Raw genomic sequence first — 19,318 nt, forward strand, 5'->3', positions numbered from 1 at the left:
CATGATCAAGTTGGCTTCATCCCCAGGATGAAAGTTTGGTTCAACATATACAAATCAATAAATGTGATTCATCACATAAACAGAACTTAAGTCAAAGAAAATATGACTATCTCAATAAATGCAGAAAAGGCTTTCAATAAAATTCAACATCTTTTCATGTTAAGAACTTTCAATAAACTAGATATTGAAGGAATATACCTCAAAATAATCAGAGCCATATATGACAAACCGACAGCCAATATCATACTGAATGGGCAAATGCTTGAAGCATTCCCTTTGAAAACAGGCACAAGACAAGGATGCCCTCCCTCATTGCTCCTATTCAATGCAGTGTTGGAAGTTCTGGCCTGGGAAGTCAGGCAAGAGAAAGAAATAAGGAGTATTCAAATAGGAAGAGAGGAACTCAAATTATCCCTGTTTGCAGATGACATGATCCTATATCTAGAAAACCCATTGTCTTGGCCCAAAAACTTCTTAAGCTGATAAGCAACCTCAGCAAAGTCTCAGGATACAAAATCAATGTGCAAAAATTGCTAGCATTCCTATATACCAACAACAGGCAGGCAGAGAGCTAAATCCTGAACTCACATTCACAACTGCTACAAAAAGAATAAAATACCTAGGAATACAGCTAACAAAGAAAGTGAGAGGGACCTTCTCAAGGATAACTACAAACACTGCTCCAGAAATCAGAGATGACACAAAAAAATAGAGAAACATTCCATGCTTGTGGATAGGAAGAATCATATCGTGAAAATGGACATACTGCCCCAAATAATGTATAGATTCAATGTTATTCCCATTAAACTTCCATTGACATTCTTCACAGAATTAGAAAAAACTATTTTAAAATTTATATGGAACAAAAGAAGAGCCCAAATAGCCAATACAACCCTAAGCAAAAAGAACAAAGCTGGAGGCATCACACCACCTAACTTCAAACTATATTACAAGGCTACAGTAACTAAAACAGCATGGTACTGGTACAAGAACAGACACATAGGCCAATGGAACAGAATAGAGAACTCAGAAATAAGACTTGCACACCTACAACCATCCGATCTTTGACAAACCTGACAAAAACAAGCAATGGGGAAAGGGCCCCCTATTTAATAAATGATGCTGGAAGAGCTGGCTAGCTATACGCAGAAAATTGAAACTAGAACCCCTTCCATACACCATATACAAAAATTAATTCAAGATGGATTAAAGACTTAAATGTAAAACCCAAAACTATAAAAACTCTAGAAGAAAATCCAAGCAATAGCATTCAGGACATAGGCATAGGCAAATATTTCATGACAAAAAGCCAAAAGCAATTGCAACAAAAGCAAAACTTGACAAATAGGATCTCATCAAACTAAAGAACTTTTGCACAGCAAAAGAAACTATTGTGTCCAGAATTGGTGGGTTCTTGGTCTCACTGACTTCAGGAATGAAGCCGCGGACCCTCGCAGTGAGTGTTGTAGTTCTTAAAGGCGGCGTGTCCAGAGTTTGTTCCTTCTGACGTTCGGATGTGTTCGGAGTTTCTTCCTTCTGGTGGGTTCGTGGTCTCGCTGGCTCAGGAGTGAAGCTGCAGACCTTCACGGTGAGTGTTACAGCTCTTAAGGTGGCACGTCTGGAGTTGTTCGTTCCTCCCAGTGGGCTCATGGTCTCGCTGACTTCAGGAGTGAAGCTGCAGACCTTCGCGGTCAGTGTTACAGCTCATAAAGGCAGTGTGGACCCAAAGAGTGAGCAGTAGCAAGATTTATTGCAAACAGCGAAAGAACAAAGCTTCCACAGTGTGGAAGGGGACCCAAGCAGGTTGCCACTGCTGGCTCCGGCAGCCTGCTTTTATTCTCTTATCTGGCCCCACCTACATCCTGCTGATTGGTCCATTTTACAGAGAGCCGAGTGGTCTGTTCTGACAGGGTGCTGACTGGTGCGTTTACAATCCCTGAGCTAGACACAAAGGTTCTCCAGGTCCCCACTAGATTAGCTAGATACAGAGTGTCCACACAAAGGTTCTCCAAGTCCCCACCAGAGTAGCTAGATATAGAGTGTCGATTGGTGCATTCACAAACCCTGAGCTAGACACAGGGTGCTGACTGGTGTGTTTACAAACCTTGAGCTAGATACAGAGTGCCGACTGGTGTGTTTACAATCCCTGAGCTAGACATAAAGGTTCTCCAAGGCTCCACCAGGGTAGCTAGATACAGAGTGTCAATTGGTGCATTCACAAACACTGAGCTAGACACAGGGGGCTGATTGGTGTGTTTACAAACCTTGAGCTAGATACAGAGTGCTGATTGGTGTATTTACAATCCCTTAGCTAGACATAAAGGTTCTCCACATTCCCACCAGACTCAGGAGCCCAGCTGGCTTCACCCAGAGGATCCCGCACCAGGGCTGCAGGTGGAGCTGCCTGCCAGTCCCACACCATGCGCCCGCACTCCTCAGCCCTTGGGTGGTCGATGGGACTGGGCACTGTGGAGCAGGGGGCGTCACTTGTCAGGGAGGCTCGGGCCGCACAGGAGCCCACAGAGGGCAGGGAGGCTCAGGCATGGTGGGCTGAAGGTCCCGAGCCCTGCCCCACGGGAAGGCAGCTAAGGCCCGGTGAGAAATTGAGCACAGCAGCTGCTGGCCCAGGTGCTAAGCCCCTCACTGCCCAGGGCTGGTGGGGCCGGCCGGCTGGCCGCTCCAAGTGCAGGGTCCACGGAGCCCACGCCCACCCGGAACTCAAGCTGGCCCGCAAGCACCGTGTGCAGGCCCGGTTCCCACCCGCGCCTCTCCCTCCACACCTCCTCACAAGCTGAGGGAGCTGGCTCCGGCCTTGGCCAGCCCAGAAAGGGGCTCCCACAGGGCAGCGGCAGGCTGAAGGGCTCCTCAAGTGCTGCCAAAGTGGGAGCCCAGGCAGAGGAGGCGCCAAGAGTGAGTGAGGGCTGTGAGGACTGCCAGCATGCTGTCACCTCTCACTATCATCAGAATGAACAGACAACCTACAGAATGGGGGAAAATGTTTACAATCTATCCATCTGATGAATGTCTAATATCCAGAGTCTAAAAATAAGCAAATTTAAAAGAAAAAAACAACCCCATTAAAAAGTGAGCAAAGGACATGAAGTGACACTTCTCAAAAGACACACATTCAGCCAAGAAACATGAAAAAAAGTTCAACATCACTGATCATTAGAGAAATGCAAATCAAAATCACAGTGAAGTACCATCTCATGCCAGTCAGAATGGTGATTATTAAAAAGTCAAAAAAACAGATGTTGGCAAAATTGCAGAGAAAAAGGAACACTTGGGGTGGTTCCAAGATGGCCGAATACGAACAACTCCAGTCTACAGCTCCCAGAGTGTGCAACGCAGAAGACGAATGATTTCTGCATTTCCAACTGAGGTACTGGGTTCATCTCACTAGGGACTGTCAGACAGTGGGTGCAGGAAAGTGGGTGCAGCACACCGAGCGTGAGCTGAAGCAGGGCGAGGCATTGCCTCACCCGGGAAGCACAAGGGACAAGGGAATTCCCTTTCCTAGCCAAGGAAAGGGATGACAGACAGCACCTGGAAAATCGGGTCACCCCCACCCTAATACTGCGCTTTTCCCACAGTCTTAGCAAACGGCACACCAGGAGATTATATCCTGCACATGGCTCAGAGGGTCCTACGCCCAGAGAGCCTAGCTAATTGCTAGCACAGCAGTCTGAGATCAAACTGTAAGGCAGCAGCGAGGCTGGGGGAGGGGCGCCAGCCATTGCCGAGGCTTGAGTAGGTAAACAAAGCAGCCTGGAAGCTCAAACTGGGTGGAGCCCACCGCAGCTCAAGGAGGCCTGCCTGCCTCTTTAGATTCCACCTCTGGGGACAGGGCATAGCCAAACAAAAGGCAGCAGAAACCTCTGCAGACTTAAATGTCCCTGTCTGACAGCTTGGAAGACAGTAGTGGTTCTACCAGCATGCAGCTTGACATCTGAGAACGGACAGACTGCCTCCTCAAGTGGGTCCCTGACCCCCGAGTAGCCTAACTGGGAGGCACCCCCCAGTAGGGGCAGACTGACACCTCATACAGCCGGGTACTCCTCTGAGACAAAACTTCCAGAGGAATGATCAGGCAGCAACATTTGCTGTTCACCAATATTCACTGTTCTGCAGCCTCTGCTGCTGATACCCAGGCAAACAGCATCTGGAGTGGACCTCTGGCAAACTCCAACAGACCTGCAGCTGAGGGTCCTGACTGTTAGAAGGAAAACTAACAAACAGAAAGGACATCCACACCAAAACTCCATCTGTACATCACCATCATCAAAGACCAAAGGTAGATAAAACCACAAAGATGGGGAAAAAACAGAGCAGAAAAACTGAAAATTCTAAAAATCAGAGTGCCTCTCCTCCTTCAAAGGATTGCAGCTCCTCACCAGCAACAGAACAAAGCTGCACGGAGAATGACTTTCATGAGTTGAGAGAAGAAGGCTTCAGACGATCAAACTTCTCCGAGCTAAAGGAGGAAGCTTGAACCCGTGGAAAACAAGTTAAAAACCTTGAAAAAAGATTAGACGAATGGCTAACTAGAATAACCAATGCAGAGAAGTCCTTAAAGGACCTGATGGAGCTGAAAACCATGGCACAAGAACTACGTGACGAATGCACAAGCTTCAGTAGCTGATTCGATCAACTGGAAGAAAGGGTATCAGTGATGGAAGATCAAATGAATGAAATGAAGCGAGTAGAGAAGTTTAGAGAAAAAAGAATAAAAAGAAACAAACAAAGCCTCCAAGAAATATGGGACTATGTGAAAAGACCAAATCTACATCTGATTGGTGTACCTGAAAGTGATGGGGAGAATGGAACCAAGTTGGAAAACACTCTGCAAGATATTATCCAGGAGAACTTCCCCAATCTAGCAAGGCAGGCCAACATTCAAATTCAGGAAATACAGAAAACGCCACAAAGATACTCCTCGAGAAGAGCAACTCCAAGACACATAATTGTCAGATTCACGAAAGTTGAAATGAAGGAAAAAATGTTAAGGGCAGCCAGAGAGAAAGCTCGGGTTACCCACAAAGGGAAGCCCATCAGACTAACAGCTGACCTCTCAGCAGAAACTCTACAAGCCAGAAGAGAATGGCAGCCAATATTCAACTTCTTAAAGAAAAGAATTTTCAACCCCGAATTTCATATCCAGCCAAACTAAGCTTCATAAGTGAAGGAGAAATAAAATCCTTTACAGACAAGCAGATGCTGAGAGATTTTGTCACCACCAGGCCTGCCCTAAAAGAGCTCCTGAAGGAAGCACTAAACATGGAAAGGAACAACTGGTACCAGCCACTGCAAAAACATGCCAGATTGTAAAGACCATCGAGGCTAGGAAGAAACTGCATCAACTAATGAGCAAAATAACCAGCTAACATCATAATGACAGGATCAAATTCACACATGACAATATTAACCTTAAATGTAAATGGGCTAAATGCTCCAATTAAAAGACACAGATTGGAAAATTGGATAAAGAGTCAAGGCCCATCAGTGTGTTGTATTCAGGAAACCCATCTCATGTACAGAGACACACATAGGCTCAAAATAAAGGGATGGAGGAAGATCTACCAAGCAAATGGAAAACAAAAAAAGGGAGGGGTTGCAATCCCAGTCTCTGATAAAACAGACTTTAAACCAACAGAGATCAAAAGAGACAAAGAAGGCCATTACATAATGGTAAAGGGATCAATTCAACAAGAAGAGGTAACTATCCTAAATATATATGCACCCAATACAGGAGCACCCAGATTCATAAAGCAAGTCCTTAGAGACCTAGAAAGAGACTTAGACTCCCACACAATAATAATGGGAGACTTTAACACCCCACTGTCAACATTAGACAGATCAACGGGACAGAAAGTTAATGAGGATATCCAGGAATTGGACTCAGCTCCGCACCAAGTGGACCTAATAGACATCTACAGAACTCTCCAACCCAAATCAACAGAATATACATTCTTCTCAGCACCACACCACACCTATTCCAAAATTGACCACATAGTTGGAAGTAAAGCACTCCTCAGCAAATGTAAAAGAACAGAAATTATAACAAACTGTCTCTCAGACCACAGTGCAATCAAACTAGAACTCAGGATTAAGAAACTCACTCGAAACCACTAAACCACATGGAAACTGAACAACCTGCTCCGGAATGACTACTGGATACATAACGAAATGAAGGCAGAAATAAAGATGTTCTTTGAAACCAACGAGAACAAAGCCACAACATACCAGAATCTCTGGGACACATTTAAAGCTGTGTGTAGAGGGAAATTTATAGCACTAAATGCCCACAAGAGAAAGCAGGAAAGAAATAAAATTGACACCCTAATATCACAATTAAAAGAACTGGAGAACCAAGAGCAAACACATTCAAAAGCTAGCAGAAGGCAAGAAATAACTAAGATCAGAGCAGAACTGAAGGAGATAGAGACACAAAAAAACCCTTCAAAAAATTAATGAATCCAGGAGCTGGTTTTTTGAAAAGATCAACAAAATTGATAAACAAAATTGATAGCTAGCATGACTAATAAAGAAGAAAAGAGAGAAGAATCAAATAGACGCAATAAAAAATGATAAAGGGGATATCACCACAGATCCCACAGAAATACAAACTACCATCAGAGAATACTATAAACACCTCTATGCAAATAAACTAGAAAATCTAGAAGAAATGGATAAATTTCTCGACAAATACACCCTCCCAAGACTAAACCAGGAAGAAGCTGAATCTCTGAATAGACCAATAACAGGCTCTGAAATTGAGGCAATAATTAATAGCTTACCAACCAAAAAAAGTCCAGGACCAGATGGATTCACAGCCGAATTCTACCAGAGGTACAAGCAGGAGCTGGTACCATTCCTTCTGAAACTATTCCAATCAATAGAAAAAGAGGGAATCCTCCCTAACTCATTTTATGAGGCCAGCATCATCCTGATACCAAAGCCTGGCAGAGACACAACAAAAAAAGAGAATTTTAGACCAGTATCCCTGATGAACCTCGATGCAAAAATCCTCAATAAAATACTGGGAAACCGAATCCAGCAGCACATCAAAAAGCCTATCCACCATGATCAAGTGGGCTTCATCCCTGGGATGCAAGGCTGGTTCAACATACGCAAGTCAATAAACGTAATCCAGCATATCAACAGAACCAACGACAAAAACCACATGATTATCTCCATAGATGCAGAAAAAGCCTTTGACAAAATTTAACAACCCTTCATGCTAAAAACTCTCAAGAAATTAGGTATTGATGGGACGTATCTCAAAATAATAACAGCTATCTAAGACAAACCCACAGCCAATATCATACTGAATGGACAAAAACTGGAAGCATTCCCTTTGAAAACTGGCACAAGACAGGGATGTCCTCTCTCACCACTCCTATTCAACATAGTGTTGGAAGTTCTGGCCAGGTCAATCAGGCAGGAGAAGGAAATAAAGGGTATCCAATTAGGAAAAGAGGAAGTCAAATTGTCCCTGTTTGCAGATGACATGATTGTATATCTAGAAAACCCCATCGTCTCAGCCTATAATCTCCTTAAGCTGATAGGCAACTTCAGCAAAGTCTCAGGATACAAAGTCAATGTGCAAAAATCACAAGCATTCTTATATACCAATAACAGACAGAGAGCCAAATCATGAGTGAACTCCCATTCACAACTGCTACAAAGAGAATAAAATACCTAGGAATCCAACTTACAAGGGATGTGAAGGACCTCTTCAAGGAGAAATACAAACCACTGCTCAATGAAATAAAAGAGGATACAAACAAATGGAAGAACATTCCATGCTCATGGGTAGGAAGTATCAATATCGTGAAAATGACCATACTGCCCAAGGTAATTTATAGATTCAATGCCATCCCCATCAAGCTACCAATGACTTTCTTTACAGAATTGGAAAAAACTACTTTAAGTTCATATTGGAACCAAAAAAGAGCCCACATTACCAAGTCAATCCTAAGCCAAAAGAACAAAGCTGGAGGCATCACGCTACCTAACTTCAAACTGTACTACAAGGCTACAGTAACCAAAACAGCATGGTACTGGTACCAAAACAGAGATATAGACCAATGGAACAGAACAGAGCCCTCAGAAATAATGCCATATATCTGCAACCATCTGATCTTTGACAAACCTGACAAAAACAAGAAATGGGGGAAAGGATTCCCTATTTAATAAATGGTGCTGGGAAAACTGGCTAGCCATATGTAGAAAGTTGAAACTGGATGCCTTCCTTACACCTTATACAAAAATTAATTCAAGATGGATTAAAGACTTAAATGTTAGACCTAAAACCATAAAAACCCTAAAAGAAAACCTAGGCATTACCATTCAGGACATAGGCATGGGCAAGGACTTCATGTCTAAAACACCAAAAGCAATGGCAACAAAAGCCAAAATTGACAAATGGGATCTAATTAAACTAAAGAGCTTCTGCACAGCAAAAGAAACTACCATCAGAGTGAACAGGCAACCTACAGAATGGGAGAAAATTGTTGCAATCTACTCATCTGACAAAGGGCTAATATACAGAATCTACAATGAACTCAAACAAATTTACAAGAAAAAAACAAACAACCCCATCAAAAAGTGGGCGAAGGATATGAACAGACACTTCTCAAAAGAAGACATTTATGCAGCCAAAAAACACATGAAAAAATGCTCATCATCACTGGCCATCAGGGAAATGCAAATCAAAACCACAATGAGATACCATCTCACACCAGTTAGAATGGCGATCATTAAAAAGTCAGGAAACAACAGGTGCTGGAGAGGATGTGGAGAAATAGGAAACTTTTACACTGTTGGTGGGACTGTAAACTAGTTCAACCATTGTGGAAGTCAGTGTGGCCATTCCTCAGGAATCTAGAACTAGAAATACCATTTGACCCAACCATCCCATTACTGGGTATATACCCAAAGGATTATAAATCATGCTGCTATAAAGACCCATGCAGACATATGTTTATTGTGGCACTATTCACAATAGCAAAGACTTGGAACCAACCCAAATGTCCAACAATGATAGACTGGATTAAGAAAATGTGGCACATATACACCATGGAATACTATGCAGCCATAAAAAATGATGAGTTCATGTCCTTTGAAGGGACATGGATGAAGCTGGAAACCATCATTCTGAGCAAATTATCACAAGGACAGAAAACCAAACACTGCATGTTCTCACTCATAGAATACTATGCAGCCATAAAAAGGAACAAAATCATGTCCTTTGGAGGGACATGGTTACAGTTGGAAGTCATTATCCTCAGCAAACTAATGCAGGAACAGAAAACCAAACTCCGCATGTTCTCACTGATAAGTGGGAGCTGAATGATGAGAACACATGGACACAAGGAGGGTAACAACATACACTGGGGCCTGTAGGAAGGAGGTATTAGAGGAGGGAGAGCATCAGGAAGAATAATTAATGGATGCAGGGCTTAATACCTAGGTGATGGGATGATCTGTCCAGTAAACCAGTATGGCACATGTTTACCTATGTAACAAACCTGCACAATGCCATACGTGTATCCCTGAACTTAAAGAAAAAAATAAAAAACAGTAATAAAAAACGTTTTAAAGGGAACAAAAGTCCTTTGTCAAAAGGGTAGCAAAAGAGAAGGGGAAACATCACACTGGGGCTGACCCTACTAGCAACCTCCCCAAAAGCCCCTTTCCCACCCTTCCTCTTTGCTGGCAGTCAGCTTCCCACTGGCACCTATGTTTTCAGCCTCCACTGCAGGCAGGGTGAGCAGGCGGCCCAGGGCTGCCAGTGTAACATAAAACACATATATTGGGATTGCCTCCCATTTTATCCTCCCTTACCAGGCATGAAAAGAATCTCTCCTACATCTGCTCTTAGATACTGAGGGTATGGACTTTGTAACCATGAGGAGAGACTGAGGGTATGGACTTTGTAACCATGAGGAGAGACATCACCAACAAGCAAAGGATGGCAGAGTGGAATGACATCAAAGGCTGGTCTTTGAGGATATCACAAGCCATGAATCCACCCTGAGAGAACCTAGCTGCAGGCTTTTGTCAAATGAGACTGACAGGAAAGCCGCTTATTTTGGCAGGTGTCATGTTACTTGACCAAAAAAATCTCTACGAAACTTAGACTCAGAAATTTCGCTTAAAGCCCAGAGTGGGCTTTAATATAATGTACCAAGAAAATAAATTACTTATTACAATTACCTCCTTTATAACTATGTAATTATTAAAATCCTCAAACAGTTGATATTTTAAGACTCCTGGTTCAGGATAAAAACTAAGCACACATTCATCTTCACTGGCTCCTGAAACCCCACAAAAAATGATTAAAACGTTTGAAAAGGTAACAAACTCTGAACACTGCAAAGAAGGAAAGAGGGACAACTAGCCAGCAAGAGATTTCAACAAATTTCTGCTCCATGGAAAAAGGCTGGAAGCATGTTCTCCTATAAAGGGTGGAAGACGCAACACAAGCATAAGAGGGAGATAATCTGCCAGGCCGAAAACTCCAGGACTTGAGTCAGCAGACATAAAGGACCAAAGGTTAACTAAACTAAATCATAGAGGGACACATTATGAAATTCTGCTGATGAAAAGACATGCACAGTGGCTGGGGTTTACTTTATACATTATCTAATATTATTGTGTTATATTGTGTAAATTAAATCATATGCATACATCTAAGCTTTGAGGAGGGAAATCAATGTTAAAGCAATCTAAGGTCTTTATATTAGTCAAGGGAAGAGTAATGATACTGATTACGTTTAGATTTAGTTGGGGCTCTTTCTTTTAAAAGTCTATTTATAGAAAACCTGAGCCAGTTAGCTCCCTTTTCCCCTCTCTGCTCTCCCTCCTTACCAGGGGATTCTTCCCTAAAAACAAAAAAACAAACAAAAACAATTAACAAATGACCTGAAGAGAATCATGACTGCTAAAGAAGTTTCCCATACACCAGGGTTAGAGCCCGCCCTATTCTGGCACTCGGGGATCCTCAGACTAAAAGCTACTTCCCAGCCTCTGATAAGCCCTATCAACATACAAAATTTCATTCTTATTCAGGGGATGGTACTAGCAGGAAGGACCCCTCTCTATCTAACAGTAGAAAAGCCCATGAGAGCTCTCTGGAATAATCAACCTAGTCCCTCATTGTTCAATAAAAATAGATAAGCCAGACCTAATAAAGAAAACCGGCAACATGAAGATAAAATTTAAGAATAACCAAATATAAATTAATTAATTAACTAATTAAAAGGAATCTGAGCCCAGAGAAAGCAAAGACAATTCAGAGAACAGAAGAGAACTTAAGGAAAAAAAAAAAGCCTCCTAGTCATGGAAGTAGTAAGAAGGCAGTCAATATGAAAACAGGAACATGATGCTATGAAAAAAGAACAATTCGAGAACAAGAGAAAACACTTGTAAATTAACAACATGACTGATGATGGCCAGGTACGGTGGCTCATGTAATCCCAGCACTTTGGGAGGCCATGATGGGTGGATCACCTGAGGTCAGGAGTTTGAGAGCAGCCTGGCCAACATGGTGAAACTCCGTCTCTACTAAAAATACAAAAAATTAGCCGAGTGTGATGGCGTGAGCCTGTAATCCCAGCTACTCAGAAGGCTAAGGCAGGAGAATCGCTTGAACCCAGGAGGCAGAGGTTGCAGTGAGCCAAGATCATGACAGAGTGAGACTCCATCTTAAAAAAACAAAAAACCAATATGACTGCTGAAATAAAACAATATGGCTGTTGAAATAGGTAATAAAGAAAAGCGTTAAAGTCAAGAGAATTGCTAGCATGGTAGCTCATGGCGGGGGAGGGGGGCATCCCTTGAGCCTGGGAGGCAGAAGGTGCAGTGAGCCATGATTGTGCCACTTCATTACAGCCTGGACGACAGAGTGAGACCCCCCACATCCCCCCAAAAAAACATCTCCCATACAAACAGACAAAGAAACAGAAACTATTAACAGGAAGTTATGGGATATAGAGGATCAGTCCAGGATATTCAATACCTGACTCAAAGGTGTTTCAGGAAGAAACAGACAAATGGAATTAACGAAATAATCTTTTTGTAAAATAAAATCTCCCAGAGCTCATGAGACATGAGTTTTCGAACTGAAAAGACTCAGAGCACTGAGCAGATAAAAATGATACCTAAATGACATTTTCAGATATGCAAATGTCAAAGTGAGTTTTTAAATGACAGTAACAATCTTCTTTTCATGCACAGAGAAGACTATGGTTACTTGGGCTTAAAAATAATTATTAGGGGCCGGGCGCGGTGGCTCACGCCTATAATCCCAGCACTTTGGGAGGCCAAAGCAGGGGGCATGAGGTCAGGAGATTGAGACCATCCTGGCTAGCACGGTGAAACTCCGTCTCTACTAAAAATACAAAAAATTAGCCAGGCATGGTGGCACACACCTGTAATCCCAGCTACTCGGGAGGCTGAGGCAGGAGAATCGCTTGAACCTGGGAGGTGGAGCTTGCAGTGAGCTGAGATCACGCCACTGCACTCCAGCCTGGGCGACAGAGAGAGACTCTGTCTCAAAAAAAATAAAACATAACAATTATTAGGCTGGGCACAGTGGCTCACACCTATAATCCCAGCACTTTGGGAGGCCAAGGCTGGGGGATCCCTTGAGGTCAGGAGTTCAAAACCAGCCTGGCCAACGTGATGAAACCCATCTCTACTCAAAATACAAAATCTAGCCAGGTGTGGTGGGGCATGACTGTAATCCCAGCTACTCAAGAGCCTGAGGCAGAAGAATCGCTTGAACCTGGGAGGTGCAGGTTGCAATGAGCCGAGATTGCGCCACTGCACTCCAGCCTGGGCGACAGAGTGAGATTTAGTCTCAAAAAATAAAATAATAATAATTATGATTTTTAGTTTACTAACATAAAATTTAAAAATGTAGTTTTCCCTGGGCCTTCAAATTCAGTCTATTTTTACTCTGTTTTTAAATCTAGTAAAGCAAGAACAATAACCTTTGCTTTTCTTTCATTACTGTTAATCCAACTTGAACTAAATCCCTTAATCAATCCTACTATTATAAATTAAATTCATTTGACATTTCAAAATTCATTTGTTTTGCCTTTAAGCACTCTGAATGCCTGACTTAAGTAAAACTTCTCCAAACAATTACAATTCACTTAAATTAATAGAATGAATCTCATGTTCTTTGGAATGTAATAAAATCCTTAAATATCTCAAAAACAAAGATTATCTTAATGATGTCCTAAACTTAATACAAATGTTATGAATTAATAGTCTAAATTTGATGTAGTTTATCACGTCTATTTAAACTCTCCCAAGGATTTTTTTTTTAAGTAAAAACAAATACAAAACAAAAAACACCCACCTAGAAAACAGTGTTGTCTTCTCATGGGAGTTAAAGTTGACATCCCAATGAAGTACTAATTGCTTATAGACAGAGGTTTCTGACCAGGTCACAGGATCTGGGCTACATAGGCTAAGGATTTAGGGTAACCTGCCCAAGTCACCTATGTTTACATTAAGCAGTTTTTATAGTTGCTGTCACAACAGCAAGTCCAGAACCATCAGGTTTAGGTTGGTTTCTTCTACATTCAACTTATAACACTATGTGATTCTTCCATTTGATTCCAAAGGACCAATCTCTATGCCTTAAATACTATGCATTGAAATGTAAGTGCGGTTCCTGTAAAGCTTATATAATTTAGCATACTTTACCTTTGATAAATATGTTGTCTTTTATTGGGTTCTAGAGCTTCTTTCAGTTGGCTCTCAGAAAGCAAACTATCAACCTATGGAGACCATTTAAAATATCGCATTATTAAATACCATATCGCCTTAGGAAAGAAAACTTCTTTTTTTTATCCAATATTTTATAATGAACACTTTTAAACATACAACAAAGTTTTAAAAATTTTACAGTGAAAACCCATATACCCGCTACCTAGAAAAAACACTAACATTATACTATACTTATTTGATCTATCCATCAACCCACCTTATGCCTTTCAAAGTAAGTTGCAGTTATCAATACATTTCTCCCTAAATAATGGACTATGGATGTCACTAACTAAAGTTCAATAGTTGATGTAAAATATGTATATAGTGAAATGCACAAATACGAGGCATACATTTGCTGAGTTTCGACAAATGCATACATCTGTGTAACCAAAATTCTTATCAAGATGTAGAAAACTACCATCACCCTAGTAAGTTCCCTCATGCCCTTGCCAGTAAATCCCCTCATTCCTCCATAGACAAACCTGTTTTGATATTTTTCCAACATAAATTAGTTTTGCCTGTTCTTGAAATTTTATATAAATGGACTCATACAGTAAGCACTCTTGTGTAACCTTTCCACAAAGCATGTTTTTGAGATACTTCCATATTGTTGTGTGTACCATTAGTTCATTCCTTCTCATTACTGAGTGGTATCCATTGTATTGAATGTATCATGACTTTGTTTCTCTTGACTTAGTAGTTTGTTTACTAACACTATATGTAACTGTCAATATACTCTCCAAAAAGGCACATACTTCTTTGGTCTGTTTTCTATAGATTACGTAGAGAAGATAAAGTGGATGAAAAAAGAGAAAATTCCATTAGTTTCTTCTCTACTCTTGCAATTTGGCATCCATCTGAGTGTTATTTACAAAATTCACACACCTAGTGATAGAGCCAGTCATCACAGGCCTGACTCAGAGGGGCTGTTGATTACTTGTCCTACAGACACCGAATAGAAAATCTGTTCCATATTCGGCTTCAGGTGTCCTCTGTGAAGACAGGGAAGAATTAGCTAATACTATCAAAACAAACTTTCCAGACAGTCAAGGTATCAAAAAGCTCCAGAGCCAATATTTCTCCAGGGAGAATAATCTTTCTAATAGTTTGTTTTAATAATCATTTTTATAGTTTCCTTCTAAAACTTTTCCTGGTTCTCCTAATGTCCCACTAAATTTAAAATTAACTCATCATGACTAATCATCAGAGAAATGCGAATTAAAACTACAGTGAGGTACCATCTCACACTGGTCAAAATGGCTATTATTAAAAAATCAAGAAATGACAGATTCTGGTGAGGCTGACAAGAAAAGAGTACACATATACACTGTTGGTGGGAATGAAAATTAGTTCAGCCACTGTGGAAAGCAGTTTGGAGACTTCCCAAACAACTTAAAACAGAGCTACCATTTGACCCAGAAATCCCATTTCCGTGTATATACCCCCAAAAAAGAAATGACTCTACCAAAATGTCACATGCATGTGTATGTTCCCTACAGCACTATTCACAATAGCAAAGACATGGAATCAACACAGATGCCCACCAATGGTGGACTGGATAAAGAAAATGTGGTACATATACACCATGAAAAAATATGCAACCATAAAAAAGAATGAAATCATGTCCTTTGCAGCAACATGGATGGAGCTGGAGGCCATTGTCCTAAGTGAATTAGCATAGGAACAGAAAACCAAATACCATATGTTCTCACTCGTTGAGTACACATGGACATAAAGATGGGAGCAATGGACACTGGTGACTGCTGGAGTGGGATGGGGGAGGGAAGAGGAATGAAGACTGAAAGACTGCCTATTGGGTGCTATGCTCACTGCTTGTGTGATAGGCTCCTCTGTACCCCAAACCTCAGCATAACACAGTGTTCCCATGTGACAGACCTGCACATGTACCCCCTGAATCTAAGATAAAAGTTTAAATTTAAAAATAAGACATAGAACCATATTAAGATCCACCGAAGTTCAGCATAAGTCAATGCCCCATCAAGTTTTATTTTTTATTTCTACCAGAAGAGTATTTAGCTTTTGTTGCACCACTGTGATTCCAATACACAGCCACCTAAATATTTACCTTCCAAATCCTTTTTACTTTAAACAAGAGAACAAAAATGGATAAAATATGAGCATCAGTGAATCTCTTACCGGCCTCAGATTATAAAATAATTTTACTCAGTGGAAAAATACTTGGTAATAGATCACATGAAAAAAATTAAAGTGAAATTAAAATGTCAGAAAATAAACCCACTGGTTGCTATTTACTTTTTTCTTATTTTTAATAAGAACTCAGTGTATTTTTTAAAAGTTTTTTTTTTTTTTTTGAGACCAAGTCTTGTTATGTTGCCCAGGCTAGTCTCGAACTCCTGGACTCAGGTGATCCTCCTGTCTCAGCCTCCCAAGTAGCTGGTACTACTAGCATGAGCCACCACACCTGGCCTAAAAATTTTTGTAAATATGAAAAAGAATAAAGAAAATCATAATAATCATCAGCATCCTGTCACACAGAAATACCATATTAGCCTGTTCCCTTCTATGCTGTTCTGTGTATATTATATAAGTAACAACGTGATGAATACTTTTATACATCAATCTCTGTCCTACTTTCTAATTATCACACATAGCAGATCCCTGGAAATGTAATTTTTGAGCCTAGGTGCATACACATATGTTACACCTTGTCAAGCTGCTTTCCTGAAATGCTGTACAAGCACCTTATACACAGGAGCAGTGAATGTGCCTGCTTCATCACACCTTCCTCAAGACAGAGTGTTGTGATTTTTAAAATTTTTGTGATACCTTATGTGCTTTGCAATTACTTGAGTATCTTTGAAGTTAACATTCCTCGTATGTTTATGAGTTACTTGTATTTCCTCTCTCGTTCACCTCCTTTGCTCATTTATCAGATCTTAATGTTCTTGCATATTAAGACTATTCCTTGACACCTATTTCGCTTGAGTTCACGGAGGCAATAATAATCTCCACTTGAGGAAGGCTGAAAGGAAATGGGCTTGGAAAGTGGAGGAGAGGAGCTAGGCTCAGAGTTTGGTTGGAAATGGTTACACCACTAAGTTTAGATTGGGAGATGAGGTGGGTTAGTGAGTTGTTAGGGTAGGAGGTTGAGACGTTAGGTGGGAGTGAGGGTCGGAGGAGGGGGCACTTAGTTGATGGTCACGAATTTTGGAAGGTTTCGCCTTTGGCTGGGGGTTGAGTTGGGATCAGGAGGGGTTTGAATCGGGGTTGGGTGCTGGAATGTTATGGGGTAAGGGGGCGTTACAACCTGGGAAGATAAGTAGGTTGGGGGCAAGCTCCCAGGATTAGGTGGGGTCACGGTGGGAAGGCGCAGTGCGCGCAGCTGCGTCCGCCTGTCGCCCGCCCCAGGGCCCTCTGCACAGCCTGACCATACCTGTTGCTTCAGCTCCTGATTGCGGCGCCGCAGGGCCTGGAGAGGATCTCGCTGTCGTCTCGCCAGCATCTCCCTCGCTGCGGTGCTCTGATTGCTCCAGTTGCCAGGGAAACCAAGTGGCGGCGCCAGAAGGTGACGCCATCGATGTGCGCCCGCCTCCCAGCCCCGCCCCGCCCGGGCCGGTCCCGGGAAGGGTCAAAATGTTCTCTTGCGGTGGTCATCCCACGCCACCAGGCAGGTCACAGCCGGGGGAGTCACTTTTCCTCGGCAATTCCTAAGGATAGGGGAACGTCCCCCGGCGTCTGAAACTACATTCCCCACAATACATCAATAATAACACCACCTTCTTGCTGGGATACCTGTTTTATGGCATTTGCTTTCCGATACCAATTTTGTAAGCTAATGTTAAGATACAATTTTAGCATCTTAAACTCTTTCATTAACTCCAAGGATAGCTTTCCTATGGAATATATGGTTCTGTTCCATACTCTCACTTCAAAAGGCAGTTTTTAATTCTTTGCCATTTAGGCTACTGAAGTTTCATTTCATTCTAATATTGCACGTTGTCAATTCTGAATTCTGTAAGGATGGTAATTGTTCTACAGCAAATCTATGAGCAAATTATTAGTTCTCATTATGATTCCCAGTTTACATCAACTCTCAGGAAGGTTGTCATGTTTCCCCCATATGGGACTGCATCCCATGAATCCAATTCCAAAACTCCACTACACCAAAATTGGACTTGAATAAGAATGATGATGCTTGGGGCTCACCTTCCAAATGATGGACCCCATTAATACAAATGAATGTTCTTCAGAACAACCACAGGCCAGGCTGAACCATTATTTATGTACTTTTTTCTTCAAGTATAATACATAGAGAGAAAAGTGTACAGACTTTGTGTGCAGCTCTGAAAACCCTCCACCCCATAACAGCACCCAGATTATGAAACAGAACATTATCTGCCCACTAACACTCTTCCTGTCTTTCTAGTCCCTGCCTACCCCAACCTCTCAACCCTCTCACTTCTCCACCACACACCAAAGGTGAACAATATCCTAACTTATAAGAGCACAAACTTGTGTTGCCTTTTTTTGTACTATACAATGAAATTATGCACTGTGTGGTGGCTTCTCCTGTCCTTTAAATATCACATTTGTGAGATGCATCTATACTGTGTGTGGCTGTAGTCTGTTCATTCTCATTGCTGATATTTCACATGATATACCCTAACATATTCATTGATTCTACTGTTGCTGGGTAAGTGGGCAGTTTCCAGCTTAGGGCTAGTATAAATAGCGCTGCTAAGAACATCCTGGTGCAAGTCTTCTGGCAAACACATAACACTGCTGAGTCACAGGGCATGTTATACGTCAGCTTTAGTAGATACTACTACCTGGTTTCCCAAAATGGTTGTACTAATTTATACCCTATCAGCAGTGTATGAGTTTTTGTTCTTTATGTCCTTGGCAAGATTTGGTATTGTCTGTTTTGTTGTAATTCATGTCTTATTTTGAATTAATTTCTCTATTATGGCTCATGATAATTAGTTCACTTAAATAGCCAAACATAGGATTTCCATTAAAAATCTTTACAACAAATGAGAAAATGCTATAAAATATTTCTAAGTGGATTATTAAATCAATAATTACAGGTGATGAGATGAGCAAAACGAAAAACAATGCTCTAAAATATAGCTATTACTTATGAAATTCTCAGTCTACAAATAAATTAGAAAAAATTATTCTGCATCTACTTATTTATAGGGATTTCCATATTTTAAATGGAAAAGTTAATAGCATCATGGATACAGTTTAATTCTGTTGGTAAAAATAAACTAATAACCCCCCCTAAATATGTGTGAATATATGAATAAGGAAAGGTGCAAAAAAAGTGTATTACTTATTCACCTCAGGTATGAAGATGTTTGACTTTATACATTTTTGCACCATATTGTTTCGGTTACAAGTATTCATTACCTGCAATTCCTAGATCAGCATCAACATCACCTGGGACCTTGTTAGAAATGCACATTTTCACATTTTCAGCCCCACCACAGTCCTAGGAGAATCAGAATCTGTATTTTAACAATACCGCAGTGTTTCATGTGCACAT

At 41.3% G+C, this 19,318-nt stretch overlaps 1 protein-coding gene across 3 annotated transcripts in view; it reads right to left on the reverse strand.

Moving 5' to 3' along the window:
- The window catches only part of NPHP1 (nephrocystin 1), an 82,321-nt gene extending 64,659 nt beyond the window's left edge, over positions 1–17,662 (reverse strand). For 2 of the 3 annotated variants that reach the window (XM_019020799.4, XM_019020798.4), the window contains exons 1-2: positions 17,204–17,395; positions 13,726–13,799 (exon numbers count right to left, since the gene is read on the reverse strand). In XM_019020799.4, coding sequence (XP_018876344.3) covers positions 13,726–13,799; positions 17,204–17,272 — 143 coding nt within the window. In that variant the 5' untranslated portion in view covers positions 17,273–17,395. Of the gene's footprint in view, positions 1–13,725; positions 13,800–17,203 lie in introns of all 3 variants that reach the window. The other variant, XM_004031592.5, reaches the window with a different exon arrangement.
- Between the last annotated feature and the right edge of the window lie 1,656 nt (positions 17,663–19,318).

This window comes from Gorilla gorilla, chromosome 12 (genome assembly GCF_029281585.2).
Source record: "Gorilla gorilla gorilla isolate KB3781 chromosome 12, NHGRI_mGorGor1-v2.1_pri, whole genome shotgun sequence".
NCBI classification, from domain to species: domain Eukaryota; kingdom Metazoa; phylum Chordata; class Mammalia; order Primates; family Hominidae; genus Gorilla; species Gorilla gorilla.